Below are 24,772 nucleotides of genomic sequence, written 5' to 3' on the forward strand. Positions count from 1 at the left end.
ATGTGAATTTTATAGTAAAACCATATTCTTTTTATAATGTTTTGTTGTTTTTAACAACCCAGCAGAATGGTGGTATCCATGCTACATTTGTGGAGGAAAAGGAAATCAAGAAAAATGGTGGGGGGCGGGGGGAACACCAACTCCCTAAGAACTTTAATCCAATTAACCATCATTAAATCCTGGGAAATAAAACATTCTCATTATCCTCATTCTAATAATGTCAGCTTGGAAATATGGCTCTTACTTCCTTAAGATTTGTGAATGGCAGTTCTAAGAATATAAACCAGGTCACCTAACTGTAAGCCAGTCCAGCAATTTATCCCTTCCATGAATGAAAGTCTCCACTCTCCTGTACATGAGGCTATTGGTGGTGGCTCTCAGACTCTCCAGGGCATTCAAAAATTCCCAACCATTCTCCCATCTACCTCACCCCCGCAAGCCACGAGAGATCACCACCAAGCCCACATCCCACCTTAGGTGAGGCTCCGACTTCACATCCCTACCCTTCCCCAACTACCACACCTTCCCAACCATTAGTGGCAGACATAATTCGGTGTTTAGGTCTTGAAAGATTTCACTGTGGCTTCCCACATATTTTGGACTTTAAAAATTATCCACGAGGGAAGAAGTTGGGGGCCAAGTTGCCTTTAATACACATGTGGCTATTAACATAACTTGGAATGTTCCATCTTTAAATAGGAAATTTTAGGCCTCTTCTCTTTGAGGAATGCTTGGAAGGAACACTAAATAACAATGTTGAAAATTCTTCTGAGCTTCAGAGTCCCCCCCCCACCCCCCTTTGCTGGCCACTCACACTTGACAGGCAACTACACTGTACAACATGGGCACTGCTTAGGGAGGTAATTGTGTACAGATGATGTGGTCGATGCTGAAGTTGGAGTGGTTCTTTTCTTCTTGGCTCTTTTTCAATAGAATGAACTGAAATAGTAAAAAAAAAAAATGCGGCCACTTTAAACAGGCTGTTTTCAAATTAGAAATCTGTAGTGTTGTTTCTCAATCCTCATCTTTGCATCAGGAACAGGTGTCTTTATCTTAAACCTATCCAGTGAAACATCAACAACTGAAATGAGTTTACTCACTGGTAACATCAGTGTCAAATGATTTGGCCCCACAATGGGGGGGGGGGGGAAGGCAGGGCCCTAGAATCACTCTTTACATAAATGGTAACTGGAATTAACAACAACAACAACAAAAGCAGTTAAACCATAGATTCTAAATGAAAGCATGGTTAATTAAGTCCTTAGTGAAGCTAACTAGCAATACTAAGAAATGGAAATGTGCTTAGACTTTATCTGCTGTGTTTGACTTCTGTGCACAAGCAGAGAGAATGAAACCTGTTGTTTCCTTGACCTGATCTCACTCCACCAGGCTGCAGTCTCCTTGGATAGTAAAAAGTCACAATCGCTATTCATAGAAGTGTAGAGAGTTATTACTAAATTATCTTATTCACTGACACTCTTAGTTTATAACCAGCAATATTAGGGTCCACTGTTCTTGTTAATATTATCAGATTTTTTTACTGCAAGACAAACCAAGTCCAATCCACATTCGAAGATTATAGGTTTCAGTATTAAAAAATCACCCATTTCTCAAAGACCCAAACTGAATTTAGAACACCCCAAGTAAATCCCAAGCTTCTTGCTGGCCCTGCTATCTGGTTCCCCTCTTTTCCCAACACCCAGGGCCTCTACCTACTCAACACGTAATCATTTGCTCTGACATAACAACAGATCCACTTTTCTGGAAATACTGATCCGCATTCATCTCTTTTTTTTCTTCCCTATACCCCCAACAATAAGACTGTTACATTTATTAAGAGAAAACAAAGCAAGAGTGCTGGAAATCTCCCCTGGAAAACTGCATCCATACTCTTGACCTCTGGCTTTGTTCTCTTTTTTTGTCCCGCAATAGGCATCCAGACCGTTATCTCAAGTGAGAAAAGACCAAATTCCTACATCTCCCATATGGAATGTAGACTTCGCAGGTAGGCTTCTTGGAGATCTGAGCTGGTCAAAAGCAACTAACTCCTTTTCTGCTCCCTGAAGAGTGTCAAAAGGCAGACAGCCTCTAAAATTAAAATATTATAAAAATAATACAAAGGAAACCCTTTGGAATTTTTTTAGGACTCCCTGCTGTTAGCCTCTTCGGCTACCTACCTCCTAAAAAGCATTTATGTCAGTGGGTAGAGCTGGAACAGCTATTCGAAACAGAAGGGAGTGGAATGAAAAAATAATAGTAATTGCTGATGTATTTTTCAATGATATAAATCAGGAGTAGTGGGAAGAAACATGGGGAAAAATCCTATTTGGTGCTGGAAATACTGAGCCTTTTTTTTTTTTTTTTTTAAGCCGGAGTGTGCCAGCTTTTTCAGACGGGAGGAATGCTGAGTGTCAAGGGGTCAGGATCAATCCGGTGTGAGTTGATGAGGCAGGAAGGTGGGGAGGAATGCGAGGAATGTCCCTGTTTGTGTAGGACTCCATTCAGCTCATTGGCGAGCCGGGGCCGCCCTGAGCGTATAAAAGCCGCGGGCCGCCCGCCTCAGCCTCACACAACAACTCTTCCCGCAGAGAGGAGGCAGCCAGTGCAACTCCAACCCCGGCCACCGACCGCCTCCCCCACCTCCGACGGCAGCCGCCCTGGCCCGACAGCTCCCAGACCGCAGCCCGGAGCGCCCAGACACCGACCTCCGGCCCGAGCCCACGACCCTGCGCCGGGACCGCCGCGCCCACCCCATCACCGCCACCGCCGCGCCCTCTGCCCGGTCCGTCCCGCCCGCCGCGCCCACCATGTCCGCCGCCGGCCTGGGCCCCGTCCGCTGCGCCTTCGTGCTCCTGCTCGCTCTCTGCTGCCGGGTAAGCCGAGAGCCCCGCGGCGGCGGCGGCCGGCGCCCGGGGGAGGGCGTGCGGGCGGGGCGGGGCAGTGCCCGGGGCGCCCGGCGGCGTGCGCCCGCTGACCGCCCCCTCCTCCCCGCAGCACGCCGCCGGCCAGGACTGCGGCGGCCCTTGCCAGTGTGCGGCCGCGCCGGCGCCCAGCTGCCCGGCCGGCGTCAGCCTCGTACTGGACGGCTGCGGCTGCTGCCGCGTGTGCGCCAAGCAACTGGGCGAGCTGTGCACGGAGCGCGACCCTTGCGACCCGCACAAGGGCCTCTTCTGCGACTTCGGCTCTCCGGCCAACCGCAAGATCGGCGTGTGCACCGGTAAGAGCTGCGGCCCGCGCCCCTCACCGCCTCCCCCGGCGGGGGTGCAGGGAGCCCCGGTGTCCCGGGCGCCCCCCAACCCCACCCCTGGAGCCCTGCTCCCCCCGCATCCCCGACTCGCCTACTGCTACCGATGCCTGACACTTGCATCCCACTCCCCCTTATTCCCTCTGTCTCCTTCAGCTAAAGATGGTGCCCCCTGCGTCTTTGGAGGAACGGTCTACCGGAGTGGAGAGTCCTTCCAGAGCAGCTGCAAGTACCAGTGCACTTGCCTGGACGGGGCAGTGGGCTGCGTGCCCCTGTGCAGCATGGACGTCCGCCTGCCCAGCCCTGACTGCCCCTTCCCGCGGAGGGTCAAGCTGCCCGGGAAATGCTGCGAGGAGTGGGTGTGCGATGAGCCCAAGGACCACACGGTGGTTGGCCCTGCCCTTGCCGGTGAGTGGAACCTGCCTCTCAGTCACTGTTGTGATCCTACCCCCAGGGGCTGAGTCCTCCCTAACTTTGCCAAGGGAAGGGGGAAATGTCTTATCCTGGCTTCTTACCTTGTGTTTGGGTGCTCTGCTCTCACAGCTTACCGACTGGAAGACACGTTTGGCCCAGACCCAACTATGATCCGGGCCAACTGCCTGGTCCAGACCACAGAGTGGAGTGCCTGTTCCAAGACCTGTGGGATGGGCATCTCCACCCGCGTTACCAATGACAACGCCTTCTGCAGGCTGGAGAAGCAGAGCCGCCTCTGCATGGTCAGGCCTTGCGAAGCTGACCTGGAAGAAAACATTAAGGTACATTTTCTGTTCCTATTAATCAGTTTTCTTGGGATCGTAATGGACAGGACCAAAGTTGGGTCTCACCGCCCTGGTTATTATAGACCTTTTATCTCCAAAAATATCTAACCATGGAGCTGTTTTGCTGGAATGAGATGTTGTGTAATTGGAACCACCAGCTTTCCACTAGGAAATTCTCCACACTGTTAGTTAATTCAAGACATCCCAAGAGAGGCTGTCACTATTTTTGGAAAACTGGCAAATGAGACGCAAACGTCCTCTCTTCAAAATATAAACAAAAGTCAGACAACTTAAGACTAAAACACACAGAGCTTGAAGAAAGCCACGCCCCTTATAGAGTCATTGATTTTTTTTTCTTCTTCTTCTTCTGCTTTGTCTTCCTTAGAAGGGCAAAAAGTGCATCCGTACCCCCAAAATCTCCAAGCCTGTCAAGTTTGAGCTTTCTGGCTGTACCAGTGTGAAGATGTACCGGGCTAAGTTCTGTGGCGTCTGCACCGATGGCCGGTGCTGCACCCCCCACAGAACCACCACTCTTCCTGTGGAGTTCAAGTGCCCCGACGGGGAGCTCATGAAGAAGAACATGATGTTCATCAAGACCTGTGCCTGCCATTACAACTGTCCCGGAGACAATGACATCTTTGAGTCCCTGTACTACAGGAAGATGTATGGAGACATGGCATAAAGCCAGAGAGTGTGAGAGACGTTGACTCATTAGGGTATAACTTGAACTGATTCGCATCTCATTTTTGTGTAAACACGATTTCAGTAGTGCAAGTTATTTAAATCTGTTTTTCTAACTGGGAGAAAGAAAAAGTCCCACCAATTTCAAAATATTGTGCCATGTGACCTTCAAATAGTCTATCAACCCAGACACTGGTTTGAAGAAAGTTAAAACTTGACAGTGGGACTACATTAGCACATAGCACTAGAATGTATACGGAGGTGTGGCTTTGGGAGCAGTGGGAGGGCACCTATAGAAACTATTATCATCTTCAAGTAGTAGGTGCCTGGTCTTTGTGGAGTGTAATTGAGAAGGGAAATTTTAGCATGCTCACTGACCTCCAGCGACAGCTAGGATGTGCGTTCTCTAGCCTTCATGAGGCTGGGTCAAGTTCTTCTTTAAGTCAGAACACAGATTCAGCTCTGACATTCTGGTTTGAATGATACTGTTCAGGAATCAGAATCCTGTCTATTAGACTGGACAGCTTGTGGCAGCGTATTTGTCTGTAACAAGCCAGAATTTTTTTTTATTGATACTGTAAATAATGTGTGTATATATATATATTTGTACAGTTATCTAAGTTAATTTAAAGTTGTTTGTGCCTTTTTGTTTATGTTTTTAACGCTTTGATATTTCAAATGTTAGCCTCAATTCTGAACACCATAGGTAGGACGTAAAGCTTGTCTGATAATTCAAAGCATGAAATGGATATTCAAATGGAAATTCTGCTCAGAGAGATAGTCCATCAAAACAGATGTTTACTGAATATGGGGCAGTGATGTCCTTGGAAGTCTGATCTGTCAGTTGGAAATGTGGTAGCCTCACTATTAATGAACAAGTAGCCTTTATGAAAACACAAGTGGCTCTGTATAGCTGATCAGTTTTTCCACCTGGAAGCATTTGTTTCTACTTTGACTATGACTGTTTTTTGGACAGTTTACTCATTGAGAATGTGACCAAAAGTTACATGTTTGCACCTTTCTAGTTGAAAATAAAGTATATATTTTTTCTATAAAAAATGTGGTTATTCACTTATTCTTCTAAACGTTTGAGTTTTTCTTGAGTATATATGGGAAGCTTTTATTTGTCTTAGAACAATTCATCTATAACTTTTTAAATCTCTTATCATATATACTGATAAATTGGTTAATCAGTTCAGTAGACTTTTACATAAACTATTTCACACTGAATCGAGTGTCACAAACTTGCAGGCATACGCTGTGTGCGTGTGTGTGTGTGTGTGTGTGTGTGTATATAGATAGTAGATAGATATACTGAGCACACAGGCATTTTGTTACCTTCACAGTACTCTATAGACATTTAAATTAAATTCTCTTTAGGTAATTTTAGTCTCCAACAACCCCTATTGATTACACTTGGTCCTGTTTACATTTAATACCTCTGGCCATTGAAGGGATTTAATTTACAACCTTTCACATCACCAGCTAGTCTATGTGCCTTACACATAGGAAAGATTGTAACTAGTTTTTGAGTTTGTATGCTCTACTATAGATCTATTTCTGAACTTCAATAATCTTACTGTTAAATCTGCAAAGGATAAAATCTGCATTTAAATGGAACCATTTGATAAATTGCATTTTTGTATAATTCTGTTTTCAGTGGCCATGATAACCAATCAGAAATAGATGATGGCCCAAGTAGAAAAGGAGCATAATTTCTATTAACATTAATGGAAATTTGTCTTCAATTAAAAGCAACTCCTTCATTGCCCCAAGCTTTGGATTATCAGATTTCAAGATCAATAGCTTAGCAAGTGGCTGGTAAGTGACAAAATGAAATTGTTCAAGAAGCCTGGAAATGATACTGGACCACTGCAGGCTTCTACCAAAAAGTCAACTGAAGTAAATGGCAAACAAAAATATTCCAAAGACAACCAAAAGTACGGTTTTCTCCACATCGATATAGCTGTGAAATGGGGGGAGAGGGGGGTGTTGCAGACAAACTAACCCATCACAGGGTAATTAGCAATGTTGTAGTGCCAGCGTCATTCCAGGAGACAAAAATACATCTGAAAATAAAGACTAGTTCTACAAACAGTGCCCCTGCCACAAACCAAAAGGAAACCCTCCCATGTTCAAAATGTGCAAAGTATTTCTGGTCAAAACACTGGACTTTAAGGATACACCCACATATGTATATAACAACACTGTTGGCAGCTGTACCCCACTTCCCCAAATAAACCCACATGTACACACACACACACACACACACACACACACACACAGAGTACACAGGCTAGTCTGCATGTTCTTTCTGGTAATATACTCTGAGATGCAAAGATGAAGGGCCATAGTAAATGAGCCTGAGTGTTTTATATGTTTTTAAAGATTTTATTTATTTATTTATTTATTTACTTATTTGAGAGAGAGTGAGAGAGAGAACACAAGCAGGGGGAAGGGCAGGGGCAGAGGGAGAAGCAGACTCTCACTGAGCAGGGAGCCCAACATGGGGCTCAATACCAAGACCCTGAGATAATGACCCAAGCCAAAAGCAGATGCTCAACTGAGTGAACCACCCAGCCACCCCAAGCCTGAGTGTTTTAAAAAGAGTTTGAGAATTCTGGGAAGGTAGAATTAGTAACAGAAGCATATATTTTAAAGTTTTCAATTTCCCACATAAAAACAGAATAACTATATTGCAATATCAAAATCCCATGGGCATATTTACAACAAAATCCCATGGGCAATATTTACAACAAAATATTTACAAAATATTTACAACAAAATGCAAGGCATCCCTTTAATCCCAAAATGTTAGCGGGAGAAAATCATTAACCGCCAGCAGATGTCCACTGTGTCAGCGTACATATGGGAACAAAGAAATGCAACAGGATATTGGATACTTCTGAGAAGAGAGCTCCAAAATAGCCAACAGTGAAGTGTGGGAGACCAATTTGAGGGTAGGGGTTCTGCCCAGTCAAATAAATCTTACAAACCAGAGCTCCCACAGGAGGACTCTGTGCTTGTGGGAATGGAATCAAAATTGAGATTTGTTGTCAGAGACAACAAAGACATTGAAAGAGAAGGTCTAGGTAAAAATGAGGAGAGAAACAAATGTGCAAAATCTGAAGAAGCAAACTGCCATATTTATAAAATCACATGAAAACAATAAAAGAGGGATCTCTATGAAGTTCAGAAAGCTGTCTAAACCAAGCGTCCTTACTGAATAAAATTCAAGAAAATTAATTTCACATAAAAATAGGAAAACAAAATTATCAAAGCCAAATCCCATACATTATTACATGAAAATAATAAAGGGCATAGTAAATATTTACAGATAATGAAAGTATGTCAGAAATACATGCGAGGAAAAAAAAAATCAAAACTATATTATTTCAAAAGAACATTAAGAAAATGAAAGTAGACATAAATGATAAAAAGGAAACAACTAAGAATATAAATCAGAGTTAGTCAAACTTAAAAATATGTTGATAAAACTCAGTAAAGAATTGGAAATTTAAAAAAATCAAATAAGAAGGAACAAAAGAATGAATAAATACAACAGATAATTCTTTAAGAGAATATATGGTTGAAGAGGAGGGAAATTTTTTAAATAAAATAAAGGAGGGGAGTGCCTGGATGGCTCAGTCATTAAGCTTCTGCTTTTGGCTCAGGTCATGATCCCAGGGTCCTGGGATTGAGCCCTGCGTTGGGCTCCCTGCTCAGCAGGGAGGCTTCTTCTCTGTCTCTCTCTGCCTGCTGCTCCCTCTGCTTGTGTTCCCTCTCTTGCTATGTCCCTCTCTGTTAAATAAATAAATAAATAAATAAAATCTTTTAAAAAAATGAATGAAAGTGTTCCAAGAAAAATTGGTAAGTATTGTAGATAGGCAAAGAAGATCTAACATACGGAGAGCAGGAGGTCCTGGAAAAGAAAATAAAATCTATAAATCAAGAAAACTTTACGGAAATAAAAAGTGATTTGAAAACATATTGAAAGAACATCCCATGTACCTAGTAAAATTCACCAACACCAAAATGTATTCTAGTAAAATTTCTGAAATATAAAGAAAAAGGAAAAATCATCAGAACATCTAGGCAAAGAGAACAGAAATCTTTTAAATAAAAGAAAACTCATCATCAGGCTTTTTGATAGCAGCTCTCTCCCTCCCTTCCTTCCTTCCTTCCTTCCTTTTAGCAATGCTTTATGCCAAGAAAGTGGATTAACATTTAGGATGCTCAAAGAAAGAAAATATGAATTAAAGAATTTTTATCCTCCAGAACTGACATTCAAACAGACAAACTGCCAAAAAACATGCAAGAATTGGGGCACCTGGATGGCTCATTTGGTTGAACAGTCAATTCTTGATTTCAGCTCAGGTCATGATCTCAAGGTTGTGAGATCAAGCCCCACATCTGGGTGTGGAACCTGCTTGGGAGTCTTTCTCCTCCTTCCCTGCCCGTGGTCTTAATAAATAAATAAATAAATAAAATTAGAATAAAACATGTGAGAATTCATAGCATATTGTTCCTATGGGCCCTTTTTGAAAAACCCTACTAGAGAAAAAATTCAGAAAACAAAATTGCCTGAGAGATATTAATGTAAAAACTGGTATATGAATATTAAATACAACTTATCTTGAGGACTAAGATTAAAAGAAGGTTAAAGAGGAGAACATATAGTGTAGAGTGGGTATACATATCATGTTCTATCATGTAGAATGCAACCATATAGGGTGGGGGAGAATGGACATAGTGGATGCCTCCCCCCAAATACTTAACTGATTTTATTGGTGGTGGTGGTATTGTTATTCAGAGACTATTGGGTGTATAATATGGGATAAGCAAGTGAACCATTATGGATATTCTAATTCTATCCCTAGTGTCAGTGAGTACTGGGATTCTTAGTGAGGAAGAGTCAAAATACAGATATAATATAAAAGTGGTTAAGTTCCATATTTCTTAATTTGAACTAGAAATATCAGCATAAACTTGTGATATGTCTTATCTCCTAACACACACACATTAATTTTTTCCTACATCTGCTCCCTGAAAAGGCTTAGATACAAGAACAACTTAAAAGGAATGAGCACCCCTAGTCCACTATTGTGCTCTTGAAATACTGTTTTCCACTGAAAGAAACTAAGGTTTCTTGGAGAATGGCCTCCAGGTCTAGCACAAGGAATGTGTATGATAAATACATTTATTCAAGGACTACCTTTTCATATTGGATAAAAATGAAGCTAACAAGAACTGTAAAGATCATATCAAAAAGGTACAGGAGGCAAATTTAAAAGACTACTATTAAAGGTGGGACAATTTGGGGTGACTGAGTGGCTCAGTGGGTTAAGCCTCTGCCTTCAGCTCAGGTCATGACCCCAGGGTCCTGGGATTGAGCTCCACATTGGACTCTCTGTTCAGCAGGGAGCCTGCTTCCCCCTCTCTCTCTGCCTGCCTCTCTGCCTACTTGTGATCTCTCTCTCTCTCTATCAAATAAATAAATAAATAAATAAATGAAATCTTAAAAAGAAAAAAAAAAAAGAAAAAAAAAAAAAGAAAGCATCTGCTTTCAGCTCAGGTCATGATCCCAGGGTTCTGGGCTCCCTGTTCAGCAGGGAGTCTGCTTCTCCCTCTACCCCTCCCCCCTGCTTGTGATCTATCTCTCTTTCTCTCTTTCTTAAGCGCCCCCTCTCTCTCTCTCAAATAAATAAATAGAATCTTAAAAAAAAATAAAATAAAGGTGGGGCAATTTGAGTAGCTATAAGGACAAGAATTGCCATACATTAAGGCCATCAACTCTCCTTAAATTCTTAGTTCATTCTGATAGTTAAAGAAAAACACCTAATTGGTGACCTGAGAATGACAGAGAACCTATTCATTTTACACAAGCTCTCTGATATTTCAGTATCAGATTTTTGGTACTCTACACATTTTACAGCACCTCAGAAGTACTCAGCCTAATCTGTACCAACAACTCCAGACATAACCCCAAGATGACTTTTAAAAGAAATAAATCTCTTAATTTATGGTAATCATCTCATGATGGTTAGTTTAAAGTAATTTTATATTCTTTTAAAATAATCTTCTGTATTTTTCCAAATTCTCAGACATGAACACACATTATTTTATAATCAGAAAAAAGATTTTTTAAAATAAATCTTTCCTCTCCTTACTAAAAAATAGCAGAGAATATGACAAAATATGCTTGAAGTTTTCATGATTTGGGGTTTAATAAACTGTTCACAACATATAAATAAATAAGTGGCTTCGTTATTCAAGCCACTATTCCTTAATTAGCTGTGTGCCTAGGAGCATGGGCAACATGCCTGTAGCCTCTAGAGAATCCATATATATTCGTACATATTGGTGTATTTTTGTACCTTATTCTCCCATGCCATAAATGAAATCACGGAAGATTTTCCTTCATAAGTTTTTAATAATTATTCTTTAACTCATGAATCATACTGATTATATATAGACTGTTGCTAAGACTAAGCATAAACTGTGTAAAATATATTCTTAAAATACAAAGTCAAATTCCAAATCCAAATATAGGATCTGAAGAAACAGACATGAAGACCCATCATCTATATCAGATGTTTAAAGATACTTTAAAAAGAGGAAGAAATGTCGAGTTAGTAAGAAATATTATTGATTAACTAGAATTTATATCTCAAGAACATAAAGCATATTAAGACTTGCTTTTGTGCAACAAATGCTAACAATTTTTGTCAGCGCGGTGAATGTATGTAATTCAGACCAGTATAGTAACTGGAAAACTGTATGTCAGTATCTACGAAAGTGAAATACAAAACTACCTGTGACACAGTAAACTTCCATTCTTAGATATCAATCCAAGAGAAATGAACAAAATAAATAAACAAAATTCTCAAAGCAGTTCCATCCATCCCCAAGCCGAAAACAACCCAAATGTGTATCAACAGGAAAATGGATAGAATGCAGGATATTCATACAGAGGAATAACACACATCAATTAAAAAAAAAAAAAGAACCACTGACATGCAGAATGAAAGAAAGCAAATACAAAAGAATATACACTGTATGATTTCATTTTCATGACACTGAAGGGTAGGGAACACTAATGAATGGTGATAGAATTCAGAATACTGTTTTTTTTTTTCTCCCCACTCTGAATTACTCTCTAGCTAATTTTTTTCTGGTCTGGGGTCAGTATGTCTTACCCTCTTTCTAGTGAGGAATTATGAAGTACTGCAAATGACATTAAATCCAGTAGTTTAGAAAAATTACAACATGAATGCTTTTCTTTTTTGCATTTTATTTATTTGTTGATTTTTAAACTTTATCCATAATTTCAGCTGATGAATCCCAGTGTGAAGATTCTTTCATGTCATTCATAATTTTTAACTTAGAGTTATTAGGCAAGTTTGCATATTTAGGTTAAGAAATTCTAAAAGGTCTGGGGCAATTTCCAGGACTATGTTTGCATAGATGCCTCAATGTAGAGATGTGATGGGAGAAAGGAAGTATTTGGGGGATGAGCCAGACACTATAGTTCCATGGACTTTGAGAGGGAGTTATGGGCTTTATAGGGTGACTTTTGGGAGATAACCTTCTAGGGAAGACAGGGGCTCCCCTGGAGCGCTAGGAAAGTCAGTTCATGTGTTCTGCCTCAGTAAATGGCAAAAGAAAGTGGGAAAGACAGTAGACATGGCATCCTGAGTGCTATTATACACACTCGTAGTTCATTCATACAATATGGGTGGCTTTCATGGTTTCTGGTTTGAGTCTTTGTCAATTTTCTACAATCTGTTGTGGTAGTCTTTGTGTCACACTATTCCAAACATGGTATAGTTGTCTCGTGACCTTCTACACACACAGATTGTTCAGCTAACTGGAGTACATAGGGGATCCCACAATGAGAAAAGACACATCAGTCTTTCAAGCCAGAAGCCCGGCATCTCCATCCGTGGGATTCTTCTGCCAGAGGTCTGCGGAGTAGCCAGTGGAGATAAAAAGAACTCTGGAAAAACAGCGTCACATTATAACTGCCCCTAAAACGTGAACAGGGAGCCTTTTAAGAGCTGGCCTTGAGGAACGATGCTGGAAGTCTAAGGGTCCCATTAGCTACTGAGGAAAACCAGGAGCTTTTTTGAGAAGGTCTTTGGAATTCAAGTTCTTTAAAATTTAACATTTTAGGGACGCCTGGGTGGCTCAGTTGGTTAAGCGGCTGCCTTCGGCTCAGGTCATGATCCCAGCGTCCTGGGATCAAGTCCCACATCAGGCTCCTTGCTCCGCAGGGAGCCTGCTTCTCCCTCTGCCACTCTGTCTGCCTGTGCTCGTGCTCTCTCTCTCTCTCTCTCTCTCTCTGACAAATAAATAAATAAAATCTTTAAAAAAAATAAAATAAAATAAAATTTAGCATTTTAAGTTTTAATGGTATTGCAAGGAAATAGAAGTCAGGAGCTACAGGCAATCGCTTGGAGCAGTGTTCACCAGCAGGAAGATCTGCTGGGAGGTATTGCCACTGGTTAGGACCTGTGACAATGTGGGTGGCCACTGGAAGCTGCTGCTATGGAAACTCGTGCTAACCACTGTTGGAAGGAGTGGTCAATGGAAACTGCCATGGCCAAGAACAACAGATCCAAGAGCCAAGAGGCTCTACTGGGAACGTCGACTAGAAGCATTACGTGTCCCTAATAGAAAGCTGTGTCTGGGGTAACCTACCTGAGTTTGGGGGGAGGAGGTGGTTTGTTTCCTTTAAACATGCTTAGCTGAGTCATTCTTGATGTTAAGGGAAAAAAAAAGTATACTATTGGTCTCATTGCGCTCCAAACTAAAAGCATCATAATTTCCCTCAAACCCAGCTTCTCCATGTGATTCTGCATTTCCCCTAATAGCACTATTAATCTACTTGTTTCCCAAGTGGAAACACTCTGTGATCATGGAATCCTCCACTTCCATTTTTCCCACGCTCAGATATTTTAACTTTTGTTTATAAACTCATTTATAGGGAAAGTAGTCTCAGACCCAGTCACAGTGGGCTCCATGCGTTCATGAGTTTTACCTCCAGGAGGTCTGTGAATATTGAAGGAAAATCCCCTCTTGCTTCATTCAGAGGAAAGGGAAAATTAACCATTTTTAAATATACCGAAGCACTCTCTTCTTAACAAGGTCAGCCTTCTGGAGAAATTATTTTTATCACAGCCTAGCCTATTGGGGTTTTTTCAGAACTTAACCTATCTACAGAAAGATAAATACCTAATTCCAGAATCCTCTAGCTATGTGGCCACACCTAAGGAGTGAAAATAAAAACTGAGAAGTATTGGTGAAGTTCACAGGGGCACAAGCTCACCAAAGGACTGAGACCTAATCCTAAAACTATAGAATGCTTCCCCTCCCCCTACATCTTATGACTATGTTACTAAGGGCTTATTTTCTGTAGTTTCTTTTATTCAGTACATCATGTGTACCTTCCACAAAATATTACAAATCATAGGGCACCTGGGTGGTCCAGTCAGTTAAGGGTCTGCCTTTGGTTCATGTCAAGATCTCAGAGTCCTGGGATCGAATCCTGTATTGGGCTCTCTGCTCAGTGGGGAGCCTGCTTTTCCCTCTCGCTCTCTATCTGTGCTATCTCTCAAATAAATAAATAAAATCTTTAAAAAATACTAATGTCTACTTTCAGACTACAACAGAATTAAACTAGAAATCAGTAACAGAAAGCTAGCTAGAACATCCCCTAGTACCTGTAGATTCAACAATACACTTCTCAATCACACATGGGTCACAGAAAAAAATCTCAAGGGAAATTTTAAAATATTTTGAACTAAATGACTGTCTAAGCAGAGCTTCCGGGACCCAAGTAGTCACTGGGTATTTCTGTCATTTCTGCCTCTTCTTAACCTCTCAGATGCTTCAGTGAGGAGTGGAAACCACTAAGGTCATTCTTTTCTCTCTCTGAAAGCTTCATAAACTGATACTGGGTTGGTCGCTCCTCCATCGTATTTCACTTTGATGGTTGAAAGCTACTTCTGCGAGCTATCCTGTCTTCACAAATCTCTAGACAAAAAGTAGGTACTAATCTCTATTCACGTGCTTCCAAACTGAAAAAATTCTAAACCATCTTCCAACTTTCCATGTTCATCATTCTTATCACAGATCTCACTATTTGTTGCCAATGACATTTGTTTGGGGCTGCTAATTAGCTTTCCTGTTCCTCCACAATTTTCCCTCATTAATGTCACCACCTTAGTATCTCTGGTCCCATAAGTTTGATGCTCCAAAACAGGAAGCAAAAATTATTGTCAAGGTAAACACTATCCTTTCAACGTAGCATTCGAAATCTTCCACAAATTGATATCAAAGGACCTAATCAGAATAATCTCCTATGACTTTGGTATACTTCTTATGCCAAAAACCAAACAGACTTACTCGTATTTCCTAAATAGTTTCACTCTGACTCAATCTAGTCGCTCTATCTGTAAAATTCTTTCACAGCTCCTTCCATAACTGTGTGCATGCGCACACGCACGCTTACATACACATTTTTATTACAAGTTTTTATTTAAATTCCAGTTAACATACTGTGTAATATTAGTGTCAGGCATAGGATTTAGTGATTCATTACTTACATACAATGTCCAGTGCTCATCACAAGTCCTGTCCTTAATACCCATCACCCATTGAAGCCACCCCCAGCATATATTTACATATAAATCAACCCTACCCACCTTTTAAGCTCTTCCCATAAGTCACTTCCATGAACCCTCTCACCTGCAATGCCTCTTTTTCCTTTAAATGCTCTACGAAACACTCTGTTTATAACTGTTTTATGTCACTTAGATCATTTTAATCCATACTCTAGTTCTTTGCTGTCCAGATGGTAGACATAGACACATATGGTTATTAAATTTGAGAAAATAAAAATTAAATAAAATATGAAATTCAGGTTCTTTGTGACACTAGACATGTATCAAATGCTGAGGAATGACATGTGGCTACTGGATTCCACATTGGATGATACAGATGTAGAACACTTTCATCATCTGTGAGCACAGTCAGCTTTACCCCAAGCACCTAGGCTAAAAGCTGGGCAATGATGGTTCCACCAATGCAATGATCAGCAATTTTTTTTCTATAGAAGTTCCCATAATAAATGCTTTACCCTTTGGTAAAAAGTATGGCCCATACAGTATCTGTTTATTTGACTCTACAGTTAGAGCTTAGAAGCAGTCATGGATATCACATCAACAAATAGGTATAGCTATGTACCAATAAATCTTTCTTTACAAAATAGAAAGATGAGCCAGATTGCACCTCCAGGCCATAGTTTGCTGACTCTTGCGCTAGAGAGAAATTGAGTACAATTATCAAGATGGAAGTCAGGGAACAAGAACAAACAACAAATGTCTACTATATAAGTAATATAGTATAGATATGCCTATTTTCTGGGTCTTTGAGCCATCTCCTCCTTTATAATAAGAATCTTAACAGATGACTTTTAGGAGGCTGCTTTTCTTCCAAATTTACCCAGCTTCAAATCCAAATGTTCTACTGAGTGTCCAGGGGGCTCTTGCAACTCTTAGAACCCAGGAGAAAGAGTGATAGCTGTCATGGTAACAAGCCTGTGGACAGTGGCAGCTCCAGTAAAAAAATAATTTGCCTCTAGACTACAACAATTTCATATGTTAAGACATGCAATGTCTCCCCCTCAGCCTCCCCCAGATAATCTGCTACTTTCCCAATCTTTCCCATGACAGGTAATGGTACTGCCTTTTACCTAATCATCCAGGCCAAAGCTGAAGTGTCATCCTTGACTTTTTTCTGCTCACACTGCAGAGTTAGCCAGTCACCAAGTTCTATATCCAGATTACATACTGAATCTGACCCCTTCTTCCTACCTTCACTGCCACAACTCCCATCCGTGACACTACAGACCCTCTCCTAGGTTCCTCAAAGAACCTCCCCATGGGACTCCCTCCTGCTTGTTCTTCTACTATCCTTTCTCTATTCAGCAGTGAGAGTGATCTTTCTCAAACATAAATCTTCCCATGGCTTCCCATTAGAATAAAATCCAAATTCCTTAGCATAGTTCACAAGGCTTTCATGACCTAGACTTTCTCAACCTTCCCAGTGACAATGACTTCTTTCATTCCAGCAAAGTTGTCTTCTGGCCATTCATTAAATTCCCTGTGCTCAGCTCTGTCTCATGGCTATTCCCTCCACCTAGGCAGACCTTGTCCTGAGAATTTCTAAATCCACTAAAACAAGGTGTTCTCTTATTCTCTACCATATCTGCAGGGTACAGAACGGTACTAGAGATAGTCATTAAATATTTTCTGAATGAATGAATATAGAGAATATGGTAAGACAAATGTGGGTGAATTTATAGACAATGGAATAACGCAAAAATGTGCCAATCAATGCAATAATTCCAAGGTTCCAAAAGACAGATATCTCTGCTTTGTTTCACTCCCTAGTCAGGTGGCTACATTAAGAAAACTTAAAAGCAACATTCACTCATGGGGTGCCTGGTGGCTCAGTGGGTTAAAGCCTCTACCTTCGGCTCGGGTCATGGTCCCAGAGTCCTGGGATCGAGCCCTGCATCAGGCTCTCTGCTCGTCAGGGAGCCTGCTTCCTCCTCTCTCTGCCTGCCTCTCTGTCTACTTGTGACCTCTGTCTGTCAAATAAATAAATAAATAAAATCTTTAAAAAAAAAAAAGTAGCATTCACTCGATACATAAAAATAAACCAGAAACAACAACAACAAATCTTAGTAGTTGCTACTCTGCTGTGATTGATGAAAGGTTATGTTCTCTGAGTCAAGGTACTTCATTTATCTAGAGTTCAGAAAAACAGCTTCCCACCACAGAGAAATAAGGACCAAACTAAATTAAGCCACTGGGAAATGAGTTGACTTAATTAATGCTGATTTTCTCAGAAGTGCAGAAAGAATTTTGCAAAGAATTCCTAACACTAGCAAAATTGGCAACAAAGAATCTTTCACACTTGTAATTGAAAAACGTAAAATGCCTATGTCAGTAAATCCCAAAAGATATCATTAAGGACAAATAAGCCACTTTATTAGCCATTGAAACAGTTCCATGACCTCACTCCAGGCATCCTGACATGGACTGTTGTGGCTATGTGACATGGGTGGCACAAGGATTAACTTTAATGTTAACTTTCTAATACCATGCTAATTACTGTAAAGTATGTACAACATAATTATGGAGAGAGTGGAACATGCTGGTTTTCTTTATTGCTGATTAAAACAAAACTCTTTTTTTTTTTTTTTTTTTTTTTTTTTTCAAATTAGTCCAATGAAAGGACAATGAGTATAGCCCTCTCTCTCTCAGGGGATCTTTCTTCCCGAACACCCGCATTAATCAGCTCTCCTGGAGTGACAAACCAATCCCATATCTCATGGCTTTTACCAACAAAATTTTATTTCTTACACAATTCCATGTTAGCAGCTGCACCTCAGCAGCTGTGGCTCTGCTCCCACGTGCCTTCTCATGCCAGGATCCAGGCTAAAGGAACAGCCCCTATTTGAGACACAACATCATTATTAGGCTGAAGGTAAAGGACAGGAGATGGAGCCAAATCACACAAGGGCCCTTAAAAGCTGTTGCTTGCATGTGGCATTCACACTTCCATTGGGTGGAGCAAATCACATGGCCAAGCTGATAGGGGCAGGAAATGTATTGTACCCATAGGCTGGCTCAGCAAGTTACATGACAATAAGTGGGAATGGATACACACCCTACAGGGAGGGGAATGAGTCAGCAGAGACAATAACACAAGCTACCCAAGAGCCAGGAGCGCAGTCATGCTGAATTATCCTTCCCCTGAATTTTACAATGTTTGAGCTTCTGCGGCCTCCTACAGTTTTTAACTCCTTAATGAAATCCTTGGCCTTGAGTTCCATTCTATTCCTCTGTTCAATTCTGTTCTCCCATAAGGCACAAGAATGTAACCCACCTCTTTTTTGTAGACTCTACTACCTAACTACTAGGTACCAGACCCACTTGTCGTCTTATGTAATCCTCTGTGTGTTCAAATAAATAGAAGTCTGAGACACTAGTGAAGTTGCCAGATTTCTCACTGCTAGAAATTGATATGTCCGGGATGTGAATTCCACTGACTTTCCAACACATCATACTGTTACTATGTGAAGCTGTCTTGTCCAGGAAAGGGAAAGGCTGAATATTGGCTGGGTGGAGAGTGGTTTCCAGGGTCATTTTAAGGCCTTGGTAAGCTTTGAATTCTTTTACTATGGAGGCTCCACTCTGCATCATATAAAACATATCAAAACAAACCCTCATCCCACACTAAATATAATTTGCAGCTATAAATTTTTTTGAAAGGATGTTTATAATTTTACTTTTAAAATTATTTGGCTACAGGTAGCATTTGATTTATGGTTGGCTATGATTTGTTAGTTATTACTATGTATACTTAGGAAGTATTTCAAAGTAAGAAATCCCAACTTCCAAAATTATATTCAAATGCAACGAAATTTATATAAATACTAAAATTGACAAGACAGTTGACATACAGTTATATCTGTAGATTTTAATTAATAGCTTATTACTTTAAAAAAATTTTTTTACTTTATTTGAAGCCCATACATGTTGTTTTTTTCCCCAGGACTCAAACATTTTTCTCAGTCTCTGAGAAGCTCGTAGGCTCCAGGATTTGTGCCTATGTTGCTCAATGGATTGAATAGCCCCGAAGATGATTTATCCCAGAACCATTCTGGGTGAGGAAAAACGCATCCTCAAAACACGGAGTCCAAGAAAAGACAAAGCCTTGAGAAAAAACTAAAATAAGTCAAATATTGTCAAAAAAATCAAAGAATAGAATCTATGTGTGAGAGAGCAGGACAAAAGCGAGAAATCTGAGCTTAAACCTGAGGAATGGGAATGAGTGGGAGGGAGGGGGAAGGGAGTACTTACACAGAGAGATCACTGTAGGCACTGGTGTCTCTGTGCCCTCTGTGGAGATGGGCCTGCTAGAAAGCTGGCATTTAAGAATGGCATCTTTCTGTGGTTGACCTGGGCCAAAAAAATGTGCCTTCACATTCTCACTCCAGGTGACTATTCCCCAGGACTTCAGAACTCCTGCACTGGCACAGTTCTTACCCTCCTAAGTTTTCTGAGAGCTGTACCTCCCCTTCTGGTCTCCTTCCTTGCAGGAGGGACTCCCTTCCCTGAGTTTCCTCCCTTGGACCTTTGGCTGTCCTGAATTTAGAATGAAGGGCCATTGACTCTGATCCTGGAAAAGACCGCATCTTTTCTGATATGTTTCTTTCTTCTTGACTGGACTTATCCAATGGAAATCGTCTGTTCTGTTGTTGAGGCAGATTCCTTCTGTGGGTGAAGTTGATTTCTGCTCCCGAGATTCAAAGTGATGTTCATGTCCACACTCTCTCCCTTATACTTCCACTAACTTTCTCCTAGTGCCATATGGCCTCAACAATGAAAGGGTGTCTCTGTGCTGGAACAGCTCATCCCTCTAACTTTTCCCCTTTCCCACTGAATTCATGTTTCCAGTCTGAAGAAAACCACTAGGTTTTCATTTGATTTCAAAGCAGAGATGATGGATGTATCATCAGTAAAACTGTTTCTATAGCTTCTCTCTAATGGTAAAACCAAGTGTCTGTTTACCTAATGCCTACAAAAGAACTTCTGGAACATAATTTTTTTTAAACTAAAAAGAAATATTTTTTTCGTCTATAGTAATGAGACCTGTTTGATGAGGAGTTTGATGACCCTGTTTGATTATGAGTCTGACTCCCAGGCCTTATCTCATCCCTTCTTGACCGTGGTGGATGAGGATAAGATTTTTTTCTCAAGCTGTCTCTGATCATGGAGTCATTATGTAGGTATGTCCAAGGTAAAACTCTTCCCAAAAGAAGTATCCTCAGAGACAAGTTGGCTGCCTGCCCTGCCAGATGTGGAGAAAGGTTGAGGAGATGGAGCAGAGCACGTCAAGAAGGAGGCTAATGGAGGGAGAATCTGGAGCTAAGGGTGACCTCTATGTCTCAACCCATCCCACCAGGCTTCAGGTGAGGAGGCATCTGACCTGACAGTAACACTAGAGGCCACTGGCTGTGCGTGACAGTGTGAGTGGCGTCCCTTGGAATTACACAGTGCACCATCTTTGCAATTGCCCACTGTGGACCTGACAAAGGGACCTCAGCCTAGCAACAGAGAAATGGTGTTGGAAGCAGGACAAGCCAGCAGAGGGCAGAGCCTCTGTTGTGCTGGGATTCAGAACAGGAAAAGCCAACCTGTGGGTCTGGAAGAGACCTCATAGTTTGAGAATTGATGGAAGTAACTTTACCACAGTGATGTCCCGAATGGCAATTGTTGAGCATTTGAAATGTGTCGAGTGTAACTGAGAAACTAATTTTTAAATTTATTTAATTTTAATTAATTTTAAATTGATATTCAATGCAGTTGTTGGAAAATTTCATGTGACTGGAATAACTTGGGCATGTGAATCTGTTTTTCAGCTTTAAATTTACGCAATCTAAATGCATCACATGTTTGTCCCCAAAATTTAGTGTCTAAATTGAGATGCGCTATAAATGCAAAATACACACCAGATTTCACAGACTAAGTATGAAAGAAAGGTAAAATATTCAATCATTTTATATAATATCATGTTAAAATAATAATGTTATATTGGGTTAAATAAAATATATCATTAATTATTAAAATTAAAAAGTAATTAAAGATTAATGTATTATTAAATGTATTCATATAGTAACTTAATATATACTTACATATAAATGTCAATCATTTACATATTTTATATAAAACAGATAATTACATATGTAAAATTAATGTGTTTAAGAATAAATTAATATATCATTACAATTAATACATTTTTCTTGTTTCTTTTTACTTTTTAAGCATGACTTCTAGAAACTTAAAACTTACATGTGGTTCACATTTCTATCACCTATTCCTGTGTGTCCTCTAAATTATTTAAAAGTTTAATTTTTCATGGTAAAATACTATATGAACTATTGAATAACCTCTTCTCCACTTCCAAACATGCCAAGAACATCTTCTCCTATGAATAGGTATCATCTGTGATCTCATCTGTGCTAAAATATATGAGACATCCTTGTTTATTGGCATGAGCTTCTTGCTGAGAAGGCTGCATGAGTTGAATCTCCATTCCTTAACCAGACTTTTTCCTAAAATATTGAGGGTGGAGAGCTAACAAGTGGCAGAGTCCTGGACCATTCAATGACATGTGTCTCCAGATGTCTACTCCAGGAGTAGAGTCGTGGATGACATATTTATGAGCTAAACCTTGGCATCTGCCCTGGCTGCAGGAATGAGAACAGACTATTGTCTCTCAGTGGTAGCTGTGAGCTATTCTCTTGCACAGGCTTATGATCAAGCAATAACACTATTTTTAGGAGGTGACTCTGTATAGTTGACAAATCCTGCAATAGTCACAGACTGCCTCTAAGCAACTAACACAAAACAGATCGATGAGACTCGCTGCATTTAAAGAAGTATGAGAGAACAGGGAGTAATAAAGTCTCAAAACAGATTTTCTTGTAAGAAACTTTCCCCTTACATGTCAACTTCAGAAGTTCAACTCAAATATAACCAACCTAGACTTTTCATCCATAAAGGATAATTATTTTGTACATGTGCCGACATAGACTAACACAGAAAAGCTTTATGACTTCTCAAATTTTCAGGTCCCAAAGCAATAGTTAATGGCACCCATATTCCTTGCAGAGTAAAAATTGTTCAGAAACAATACTCCCTGACAATTCTACATCTCGGAGAGGTAGCACGGTAGTGTGGAAAAATCACGAGTTTCTAGTGCCTCAAAGGCTGGCATTTAAATCCTGAATGCACATTCACTGGTTGTGTGACCTTAGAATATAATTAAAGCTTCCTAAACCTCAGTTTTCCCATCTGTAAAAAGAAGCAATAATAAATGCCTTATACTTCAATATGAATATTAAATTTATTTGATATTTGCATTCAGTGGATTCTCTCAAGTACTCACATAGTAACTTATACATAATAACCAATCAGTAAATATTCTTTTTTTTCCCACCTCATATTACTTGAACATCTAATCTGGTTAGTGAATACACAGGTAAAAGAGAAAAGATAAGGAGAAAATTGAAATAAAGCCCAGCACCATGCCAGTGTACACTAATAGGACAACATGTTGTCTGTTTTTTTTTTCTTTCTACTTGCTTATAATTATTTAGTTTTAAAAGATATTTTAGTGGAAGTCTACTGAAATATAATCATTTGTTCTTTCCTTTAATTATACTGATATTTGTTGTCATCTAAACATGTCTTTAGGAATTCCTGGGTGTCTCAGTGAGTAAAGCACCTGCCTTTGGCTCAGGTCATGATCCCAGGGTCCTGGGATGGAGTCCCACATAGGGCTCCTTGCTCAGTAGGGAGCCTGCTTCCCTCTCTGCCTGCTGCTCCCCCTGCTTGTACTCTCTCTCTCTGACAAGTAAATAAATAAAGTATTTTTTTTTAAGTAGAAAAAAAGTAAAAATGTCTGGAAATTGACAAAATATAATTCCCGTATATTAAACCTGCAAAGATGCCAGATGAGGAACTGAGTCTCTACATTCAAGAATTAATCAATAAAACAAGATGGAAGTATACACTTATTTTGGGGGCTTTATTACACATCATATCAAACATATTAAAATACACCCATAATCTTAATTAAACACCCTGTATAGATAATTATGAGAACTGAAATTAGCTCACTAACTGGCATGTTGTTTTGTGTTACAGATAGTAAATGAGCTAGTTATTAAATCTGATTTACAGTTTGGTATTTTCTTCTTTGACATGGAGATCAAACCTGTTTATCAAATTACAAATATTTTGTAGGCCTGAGAAAACTTTTGTCCCTGGGCAAGTGTTTATCTGGAATACCCAACAGATGAAAGTCCCTAACGTGTTCTAGGGCAGGGCTTCCCATACTTCAGTGATCACCAGAATCCCTGCAATACTTATTAAAATAAAAACTGCTGGCTCCCACCTTCTGAATTTTTGACTCAGGAGGTCTGGGGTGAGATCTGAGATTTGCATTTCTAACATGTTCCCTAGGGATGCTGTTACTCTTGATCTAGGGACCACAGTTCAGAAATGTACTAGAATCCTGACATTCTAGGACAGACCCCTAGTGAGGGGAACTGCACTTGTATAAGCGAGGATGTGTGGAGCATCACAGAGGATATTTGGTTTTTACCTCAAATTGCTTACTGTGTGGCAAAACTTAGTGTCTGAAAGACATGGTGTTGGTGCAAGGACCAGTGTAGTTCCATTTTTTTAATCCAATTGTAGAATTCTCTTCGGAAAGTCACTTCCCGTCTCTGGGCTTCCAAGGTGTCTGCGTAGAGTGGGTGTGGAGTGTCAGTGAATTCTGAAATGGTAAGGCACGACATCGATGAACGTGATTCTTTTTCTTAGGACTGAAAATGAAAAGAAAGGAGAGCTTCCTAGCCCTGGAAGAATATATGCCATCTGAACACTATTGCAAAGCAGAAGGGCAGGACAAATCTGGATGAGAAGGAGCCAGTGTGGCACAGTGTTTGGCTGAGACTAAAGGCCTTCTTCTGTCACAGCTTTAGAACACAGACAGCTGCTGAAAATCTGGGAGGGAACTAAAAGAGCTGTAATCTTGCTGTCCAAATGAGGATACCAGCAAGGAAGAAACTGTGGGAGTCAACAACTGGTCGACCCAGCAGAACCCATGTCAACAGAAACACCGTGTGACAATGACTGACAATAGCTATGCTGAGGGACAGAACCATTCTCTCAGTCCAGGGCTTTGGAAGAGGACTGCCTCCCTTTGTACTCAATAATCCCTAGGAGTTCTTGAATAATTTGTTGGTGGGAGTGGAGCCTCAAAAGAGAGACATTGGGCTCTTTTAAGACAGGTGCTTAGATTTAAAGGGATAACACAGAATAAGAAAGAAAAGTGATTATATTTGTATGCTAAAATTGGTGATTTGGTTCATGCCTGAGCTGTATTATTTGTTTCTGCCATGGGGAGGATCAGTAGGACTCAATTTTCTATATCCCAG

The 24,772-nt window shown here is 40.4% G+C and overlaps 1 protein-coding gene across 1 annotated transcript; it reads left to right on the forward strand.

The window, feature by feature from the left end:
* The first annotated feature begins 2,572 nt into the window (after window positions 1-2,572).
* CCN2 (cellular communication network factor 2) lies at window positions 2,573-5,736 on the forward strand. Its single transcript, XM_080806896.1, has 5 exons — window positions 2,573-2,873; window positions 2,995-3,217; window positions 3,401-3,652; window positions 3,788-3,999; window positions 4,388-5,736. The coding sequence occupies exons 1-5, from the start codon at window positions 2,808-2,810 to the stop codon at window positions 4,682-4,684; spliced, it is 1,050 nt and encodes a 349-aa protein (XP_080663022.1). The 5' UTR covers window positions 2,573-2,807; the 3' UTR covers window positions 4,685-5,736.
* The last annotated feature ends 19,036 nt before the right edge of the window (window positions 5,737-24,772 follow it).

This window comes from Martes martes (genome assembly GCF_963455335.1).
Source record: "Martes martes genome assembly, chromosome: 6".
Lineage (NCBI taxonomy): Eukaryota > Metazoa > Chordata > Mammalia > Carnivora > Mustelidae > Martes > Martes martes.

Coding starts and splice junctions, on each gene's coding strand:
- CCN2 (XM_080806896.1), top strand. CDS start 2,808: ATGTCCGCCGCCGGCCTGGGCCCCGTCCGCTGCGCCTTCGTGCTCCTG. Junction 3,218..3,400: donor CAAGATCGGCGTGTGCACCG/GTAAGAGCTGCG, acceptor TGTCTCCTTCAG/CTAAAGATGGTGCCCCCTGC. Junction 3,653..3,787: donor GGTTGGCCCTGCCCTTGCCG/GTGAGTGGAACC, acceptor CTGCTCTCACAG/CTTACCGACTGGAAGACACG.